The sequence below is a fragment of the Oncorhynchus keta genome, chromosome 9 (genome assembly GCF_023373465.1).
Source record: "Oncorhynchus keta strain PuntledgeMale-10-30-2019 chromosome 9, Oket_V2, whole genome shotgun sequence".
Classification (NCBI taxonomy): domain Eukaryota; kingdom Metazoa; phylum Chordata; class Actinopteri; order Salmoniformes; family Salmonidae; genus Oncorhynchus; species Oncorhynchus keta.
In genome coordinates, this window is record NC_068429.1 from 14,381,049 (window position 1) to 14,390,611 (window position 9,563).

Sequence of the window (9,563 nt, forward strand, 5' to 3'; positions counted from 1 at the left end):
ACCTGAGCCCTAGGACCATGCCCCAGGACTACCTGACATGATGACTCCTTGCTGTCCCCAGTCCACCTGGCCATGCTGCTGCTCCAGTTAACTGTTCTGCCTTACTATTATTTGACCATGCTGGTCATTTATGAACATTTGAACATCTTGGCCATGTTCTGTTATAATCTCCACCCGGCACAGCCAGAAGAGGACTGGCCACCCCACATATGCTCTCTCTAATTCTCTCTTTCTTTCTCTCTCTCGGAGGACCTGAGCCCAAGGACCGTGCCCCAGGACGACCTGACATGATGACTCCTTGCTGTCCCCAGTCCACCTGCCTGTGCTGCTGCTCCAGTTTCAACTGTTCTGCCTTGTTATTATTCGACCATGCTGGTCATTTATGAACATTTGAACATCTTGGCCATGTTCTGTTATAATCTCCACCCGGCACAGCCAGAAGAGGACTGGCCACCCCACATAGCCTGGTTCCTCTCTAGGTTTCTTCCTAGGTTTTGGCCTTTCTATGGAGTTTTTCCTAGCCACCGTGCTTCTACACCTGCATTGCTTGCAGTTTGGGGTTTTAGGCTGGGTTTCTGTACAGCACTTTGAGATATCAGCTGATGTACGAAGGGCTATATAAATAAAATTTGATTGATTGATTGATTGATTGATTGGTTTACATACAGTGGGGCTAAAAAGTATTTAGTCAGCCACCAATTGTGCAAGTTCTCCCACTTAAAAAGATGAGAGGCGCCTGTAATTTTCATCATAGGTACACTTCAACTATGACAGACAAAATGAGGGAAAAAAATCCAGAAAATCACATTGTAGGATTTTTAATTAATTTATTTGCAAATTATGGTGGAAAATAAGTATTTGGTCAATAACAAAAGTTTATGGCACATATTGCACTTTTACTTCTCCAACACAATTGATGCCAGCTAGACGCACCAGGTCTCCAGTGCGCCTTCACAGCCCAGTACATTCTGTAGAGCAGGTAGAGAGTTAAGTTCCTTAGTGTCCACATCACCAACAAACTATCATGGTCCAACCACACCAAAAGAGTTGTGAAGAGGGCACAACAACACCTATTCCACCTCAGGAGACTGAAAAGATATGGCATGGATCCCCAGATCCTCAAAAAGTTCTACAGCTGCACCATCAAGAGCATCCTGAGTTGCATCACCGCCTGGTATGGCAACTGCTCGGCATCCAACCGTAAGGCGCTACAGAGGGTTGTGTGTACTAGAGTTAGACCGATTATGATTTTTCAACGCAGACACCAACACCAATTATTGGAGGACCCCAAAAGGCCGATACCGATTAAAATCGGCCCTTTTTAAAAATGCATTTATAATAATGACAATCACAACAATACTGAAGGAACACTTATTTAAACTTAATATAATACATCAATAAAAATCAATTTATCCTCAAATAATGAAACATGTTCAATTTGGTTTAAATAATGCAAAAACAAAGTGTTGGAGAAGTGTAACGGTTTTCTTGAGTCGAAGGAGTGGCGGACCAAAACGCAGCGTGGTTATTATTCATGGTTCTTTAATGAAGAAACTATACATGAATAGACCACCAAAACAAGAAATGTGAAAAACCAAAACAGCCCTATCTGGTGCAAACACAGAGACAGGAACAATCACCCACAAAACCCAACACCAAACAGGCTACCTAAATATGGTTCCCAATCAGAGACAATGACTAACACCTGCCTCTGATTGAGAACCATATCAGGCCAAACATAGAAATAGACAAACTAGACATGTAACATAGAATGCCCACTCAGATCACACCCTGACCAAACAAAACATAGAAACATACAAAGCAAACTATGGTCAGGGTGTGACAAGAAGTAAAAGTGCAATATGTGCCATGTAAGAAAGCTAACGTTTAAGTTCCTTGCTCAGAACATGAGAACATATGAAAGCTGGTGGTTCCTTTTAACATGAGTCTACAATATTCCCAGGTAAGACGTTTTATGTTGTAATTATTATAGGACTATTTCTCTCTATACCATTTGTATTTCATATACCTTTGACTATTGGATGTTCTTATAGGCACGTTAGTATTGCCAGTGTAACAGTATAGCTTCCTTCCCTCTCCCTTAACTGGGCTCGAAAGAGGAACACATCGATAACAGCCACCCTCGAAGCAGCGTTACCCATGCAGAGCAAGGGGAACAACCACTCCAAGTCTCAGAGCGAGTGACGTTTGAAACGCTATTAGCGGGCACCCCGCTAACTAGCTAGTAATTTCACATCGGTTACACCAGCCTAATCTCGGGAGTTAATAGGCTTGAAGTCATAAACAGCGTAATGCTTGAAGCATTGCGAAAGAGCTGCTGGCAAAATGCACGAAAGTGCTGTTTGAATGAATACTTACGAGCCTGCTGGTGCCCACCATCGCTCAGTGAGACTGCTCTATCAAATCATAGACTTAATTATAACATAATGACACACAGGAATACGAGCCTTAGGTCATTAATATGGTCGAATCCGGAAACTATCATCTCGAAAACAAGACGTTTATTCTTTCAGTGAAATACGGAACCGTCCCGTATTTTATCTAACGGGTGGCATCCATAAGTCTAAATATTCCTGTTACATTGCACAACCTTCAATGTTATGTCATAATTACGTAAAATTCTGGCAAATTAGACGGCCCAAACGGTTCCATATACCCTGACTCTGCGTGCAATGAACGCAAGAGAAGTGACACAATTTCACCTGGTTAATATTGCCTGCTAACCTGGATTTCTTTTAGCTAAATAAGCATTGATTATATGCAATGCAGGACACACTAGATAAACTAGCAATATCATCAACCATGTGTAGTTAACTAGTGATTATGATTGATTGTTTTTTTTACAGGATAAGTTTAATGCTAGCTAGCAACTTACCTTGGCTTACTGCATTCGTGTAACAGGCAGGCTCCTCATGAGGCAGGTGGTTAGAGCGTTGGACTAATTAACTGTAAGGTTGCAAGATTGAATCCCCGAGCTGACAAAGTAAATATCGGTCATTCTGCCGCTGAACAAGGCAGTTAACCCACCGTTCCTAGGCCGTATTTGAAAATAAGAATGTGTTCTTAACTGACTTGCCTAGTTAAATAAAAAAATTTAAACGACCAAATCGGTTTCCAAAAATACCGATTTCCGATTGTTATGAAACCGTGAAATCGGCCATAATTAATCGGCCATTCCGATTAATCGGTCGACCTCCAGTTTGTACGGCCCAGTACATCACTGGGGCCAAGCTTCCTGCCATCCAGGACCTATATATAGTAGGTGGTGTCAGAGGAAGGCTCCAAAAATGGTCAAAGACTTCAGTCACCCAAGTCATAGACTGTTCTCTCTGCTACCACACGGCAAGCGGTACTGGAACACCAAGTCTAGGTCAAAAAGGCTCCTTAACAGCTTCTACCGCCAAGCCATAAGACTGCTGAACAATTAATCAAATGGCCACCCGGACTATTTACATAGACCCCCCTTCCTTCCACTTGTTTTGTACACTGCTGCTACTCGCTGTTTATTATCTGTGCAGTCACTTTACCCCGACCTACATGTACAAATGACAACTCACTTGTACCACCGTACATTGACTGGGTACCGGTACCCCCTGTATATAGCCTCATTGTTATTTTATTGTTACTTTAGTTTATTTAGTAAATATTTTCTTAACTCTATTTCTTGAACTGCATTGTTGGTTAAAGGGCTTGTAAGTAAGCATTTCACAGTAAGGTCTACACCAGTTGTATTCAGCGCATGTGTCAAATAAAATTTGATTTGAAATAACAGTGAAAAGGAGAGTAGCATTTCCTGAAACTTGGTTCCCTGGACACCAAGGGGTGCATGTTTTGTTTGTCATAGCACTACACAGTTGATTTAAATAATAATCAAGCTTTGATTATTTGAATCAGCTATCTAGTGCTAGGGCAAAAAACAAAACGTGCACCCCTTGGGGTCCCAGGACCGAGTTTGGGAAATACTGCTGTACAGAATAAACATATTCCAAAATATGCATCCTGTTTGCAACAAGACACTAAAGGAATACTGCAATAAATGTGGCAAAGCAACAACTTTTTGTCCTGAATAGTGTTATGTTTGTGGAAAATCCAATACAACACATTACACCATATTTTCAGGCAGAGTGGTGGCTGCATCATGTTACGGGTATACTTGTAATCGTTAAGGACTGGGGAGTTTTTCAACATGAAAATAAATGTAATGGCGCTAAGCACAGGCAAAATCCTAGATAAAAACCTAGTTCAGTCTGCTTTCCATCAGATATTGGGAGATGAATTCACATTTCATCAGGACAATAACCTACAACACAAGGCCAAATCTACACTGGAGTTGCTAACCAAGAGTACAGTGAATGTTCATGAGTGGCCGAGTTACAGTTTGGACTTAAGCTTTGGAAATGCAGTATAAGGCGTGGCGCTCCAGAGAAGGTGAGGTAGGAGTAAGCACCAGACAGGAGTGCCTTGAGTGGGGGAGAGGTCACCAGGTCAGTGGGGGCCTGACTGGAGCTCCAGAGAGGTCCAAGGAGGGAGAGATAGGAGTAAGGCCCAGACAGGGGTACCTCAAGTGGCAGAGACATCACCAGTGGCTGCCTGGAGGTCAGGTAGGTCCCAGGGAGAAGGTGTGTGAGTGGGCCAGCCCTCCTTGATCATTTCGCTGGTGCAAAGAGCTGGCTGGACTGAGTGGCAGCCCCTGGAGGCTGCAGGTCAGTCCCCTGTCTCAAATGTCCCTGGTGGCAGAGAGCTGGCTGGACTGAGTGGTGGCCCCTGGAGGCTGCAGGTCGGTCCCCTCTCCCTGGGTCGGCCTCAGCCCTCCTTGGCCCTCTCCCAAATGTCCCAGGAGCAGGGGGCTGGCTGGATGGATGGAGTGGTGCCTTCTGGAACCCCAGCTATCCCTGGCCCTCCAGAGCTCGATCACTCAATAAATGGCTGATAAAGGGCGGGAGTAACCATGACCCTCTTTAGAAGGGGTGGCAGGGTAGCCTAGTGGTTAGAGTGTTGGACTAGTAACTGGAAGGTTACAAGTTCAAACCCCCGAGCTGACAAGGTACAAATCTGTCGTTCTGCCCATGAACAGGCAGTTAACCCACTGTTCCTAGGCCATCATTGAAAATAAGAATTTGTTCTTGACTGCCTAGTTAAATAAAGATAAAACATGTATTTTTTATTTAAGATACCATTTGGCTAACACTGCAAAAACTGGACTGTAATTGTTCCATTCATTCAAGTCATAAACATAGATTTAACAAAAAATTAAGCCAAGAAGCCCAAAAGTAATTGCCGTGGATTGGCAGGAATAAGTCCCTCAACCAATTGCAGTTGGTTGTATTCATGAACGTCATATGGGGTGGACGCTATTGAAGTTATGGACGTATTTATGTAAGTTCAATTTAAATGAATTGAAAATAGCCAAATTCAAAAAAATACAAAAGCATTTGGCTTACATTGTTTTGACGAGGTCCCTGAACCAATAACAGTTGGTTGAATTCATGCAAGTGATATGGGGTGGAAGCTATTGAAGTTTTAAAAAACTTTTTTTTAATGTATTCGTTGAAAAACAGCCAACGTTTTAAAAACAAATACTAAAGTAATTCCGAGGTCTCTGAACTAATCACGGCTGTTTGTATTCATGTAAGTCCTATAAAAAGGTGGAAGAATCTCTGTAAAGAGAATTTTAAAAAACAAAACGATTTAAAAAAAAACAATTGCTAAACAATTTGCAGTGGATTCGAGGGAAGTCTCTGAATAATGTCAAATTGATTTGAGAGCGATATTTTAAGTGGTTGTGAAGCTATAGAGATGTTTTATTACCACGCAAAAGTAGGCGGTGCAGTGTTAAGCCTTAACCGTCAGCGGAGGAGGGCAACGGTTTCGCTACATTTTGACTCCAAAAACAAGGGGTGTTACTTGTTCGCTATAGTCAGCTGATTAAGAATGTCATTTATACCATTATTGCACATTTTGTTTAATTGGTATTAAACGAGGAAAGTCTGAATATGTAATATAATTTTAACTGCAGCAACGATATCAATAAGGCAAATCTCCAGCTTGACTTTGCCCCGACTAGTTAACGTGTTACACATTGCTTGACACACACAGCGAGGCTGTAATTGCGTAACATTAGCTAGCTAGCTACAGTTACTTGACTCAATGCCCATTGTTTTCGATATATAACTAGAACACACCCTACGAACACTTGTTTTTCCTTGCCAAACCGTTTTGCGGGCTACAAGGGAGCTATTCTAGCTAACGTTGTTGATTGTGTACTCACCATCGTCCTGGCTAAAATGCCCAACATTCTGGATGATTCGGAAAGATCCGCCCACAAATGCCCGGTGATCAAAGTACAGGAATGAATCGGTTTCTCATTCCCAGCTGAACTCCAATGAACGGACCACAAAGCGTATTCAAGGGCGAATAGTTACTTCAGGAACACCCTTCAAAACAACAACGCCAAAGATAGTACTAGCTAGCGCAGTTACAGCATCACTACGTTGACACCTTTTGGTAACGTGATCTCCTCGCCGGTCCCAGTTCCTCCATTCACCAGGGGCGATAGCAAGTGTTTTTACATTTTAATTTTGCTCTTTTCATTTTGTGAAAGCACGGAAGAGCTGCTTTCCCTCACTGGCATTGGCAGCGTGTTTAGCTAAACTTTTGTGAAATAATCAGATGTATAATTATAAACTAATGTCGTTCTTTAGCTCTTAAAGGGTTAACTATTCAAAGCAAAGCATGTACATATAGTCAATGTTAAATTTAGTAAAATAATTGGTGTAATTACTTTGATAGACGACAACTTTATTATTTTGGATTGTGGCGCAGTTAGATCACAAAAAAATATCTAAACTAAATTTGTTTCCTGTGAACTTTAAGACAGAAATAGGACAAAGAACATGAAAATAAAAAGCAGGATAATGTGGACGACACTGTTAGGAACGCAAAGCTACTCTGAATCGTTCATGCTGTGGGTTTCAGATAACTAGATGCACGATTTACTTTTGTAAAATGTTCAATGTAAATGAAGTTATATTTTAGTTGAATGATGATGTCAGCCAGTCTCCTAACCTGTTACGTTAATTCTCATAGCCTATAAACTGAGTATATAAAACATTTAGAAGCGCCTTCCTATTATTGAGTTACAACCCCATTTGCCCTCAAAACAGTCTGGGAATGGTCTCTACAAGGTGTCTAAAGCGTTCCACATGGATGCTGGCCCATGTCTACTCCAATGCTTCCCACAGTTGTGTCAAGTTGGCTGGATGTCCTTTGGGTGGTGGACCATTGACTGCGGACATGGGGAACTATTGAGCGTAAAAAATCCAGCAGCGTTGTAGTTCTTGACACACAAACCGGGTGCCAGGCACCAACTTACCTACCCGGTTTGTGTGCCCATTCACCATCTGAATGGCACACAATCATGTCTCAAAGCTTAAACATCCTCATTTATCCCGTCTTCTCCCCATCATCTACAATGATTGAAGTGGATTTAAAAGGTGACATCAATAAGAGATCATAGCTTTCACTTGGATTCACCTGGTCAGTCTATAGCTAGGTTTCCATCCAATTGGCGAAATATTTTCATGCGAAATAGTGGTGTTTCCACCGCTTACCTTTTTCGCTCAAATTCAATGTGTTTCCGTAGCATTTTAAATTATTGTTTTTGCTTAAATAGCAAATGCGCCTACTCAGGTCTTGACAAGTGCGCTCTAGCCAACGGCTTGTAGATACAGTGCGGGTAGTCTAGAGTACATAATGAGATTATTATGGGTAAATGTGACAATATTTTTTATTTGTCAAACCGCAGTCAAGCATCGATCATCATGTCATGAAAGAAGCATCAAGATCACCGTGCACTTTCACCACCCTGTGAAGTTCATAATACCTTATTTTTTAATATGTTAATAAACTGTTTCCCAAGTCGTAGTGGGAGGACCACGCACAATGTCATGGCGTGACTCCAAGTTTACTTCGATATGATGGTTGGGTAGAACGTAGCCTAGTGGTTAGAGCGTTGGACTAGTAACCGGAAGGTTGCGAGTTCAAACCCCCGAGCTGACAAGGTACAAATCTGTCGTTCTGCCCCTGAACAGGCAGTTAACCCACTGTTCCCATGCCGTCATTGAAAATAAGAATATGTTCTTAACTGACTTGCCTGGTTAAATAAAGGTTAAAAAAAAAAAAATAATAATTTGTGCATAAAGACATTTCCACCGCCATTTCTCGCGTAATACATTTTACCAACACAAACTAATCTGTCGGCATTTATTTGTACCGAAACGTGTTGTTTTCTACAAATCTGTAGTGATTTGTTTTATTATGATATGACTTCACTCGCATAAAAACTGGATTTATGCTCCCGAGTGGCGCAGATCAGACGTAGATCTGATCAGACGATCAGACGTAGATCAAATCAAAACACTAAGTGACAACACTGCCCCCATGCGCGTACTACAAGGAGCCGCCTCTTTTGTGACGAAAAACGACATGACAATACTCCGAATCTTGCGTCTGCATTAAATATGCGTTAAAAACAAATCTCTGACTTCCGAGTTCAGTTCGTTCAAGTCAATTAGGAACTCGGTGAAAACGAGCTCCGACTGGGAAAAATAGTTTTGAATGGTCATCCAACTCTGAATTCCAAGTCGGAAACTGGCGTCATTCTAGAGCTCCGACTTGAAGATCACTGATGTCATGCTTTTACCTCCTTTTTTCCCCCGGAGTTGCAAGTTGTCTTGATAGCACCAAGAGTTTGTAGAAACTTACGCTACCATTTGTAAATAAATAAATACAATGTTAACCTTTATTTAACTTTGCAAGTCAGTTAAGAACAAATTCTTATTTACAATGACGGCCTAACCCGGACGAGGCTGGGCCAATTGCTCGCCGCCCTATGGGACTCCCAATCACGGCCGGTTGTGATACAGCCTGGATTCGAACTAGGTTCTGTAGTGACACCTCTAGCACTGAGATGCAGTGCCTTAGACCGCTGCACCACTCTGGAGCCCAATAAAGGCCTCTAGTGGCGAAAAAAATGTAGCATGTGCAGCAGGGCCGTTGAGGGCTTCCACCATGCTTCTGCCATTTTAAAGTAGTCAACTGGGTGGGGATTCCTATGGGTTGCAGCCTCAATGGCGCTGCCCATGCTGTCACAGATGCTATAATGGCACAGATATAAAGACGAGTCTGCTGCTACTCTGTTTATTTTCTATCCCGATTGCCTAGACACTTTTACCCCTCCCACATGCAGATGTAATGTTAACTACCTCGTACCCCTTCACATTGACTCTGTACTGGTACTCCTATATAGCCTCATTATTATTTTCTTGTGTTCATATTTCCTTTTTTTGGGCAAATATTTTCTTTGTTTTTAACTCCGCATTGTTGGGAAAGTGCTCATAAGTAAGCCGTTCACTCAAAAGACTACACCTGTTATATTCGATACATGTGACAAATAGAGGACTCAAATCCGATTCTATCTACATCTATGGTGCCTACGCACTAGTCTCTGCAGTGCCCCGCAACAACGCACGAGGGCGCGCTGC

General features: G+C 42.1%; 1 protein-coding gene across 1 annotated transcript in view; it reads right to left on the reverse strand.

Annotated features, from left to right (window-relative positions):
• crata (carnitine O-acetyltransferase a) overlaps nt 1-6,560 on the reverse strand; it is a 32,027-nt gene extending 25,467 nt beyond the window's left edge. The window contains exon 1 of the mRNA XM_035775505.2: nt 6,290-6,560. Within this exon, the coding sequence (XP_035631398.1) occupies nt 6,290-6,316 (27 nt within the window). The 5' untranslated portion in view covers nt 6,317-6,560. The remainder of the gene's footprint in view (nt 1-6,289) is intronic.
• Nucleotides 6,561-9,563: the final 3,003 nt, after the last annotated feature.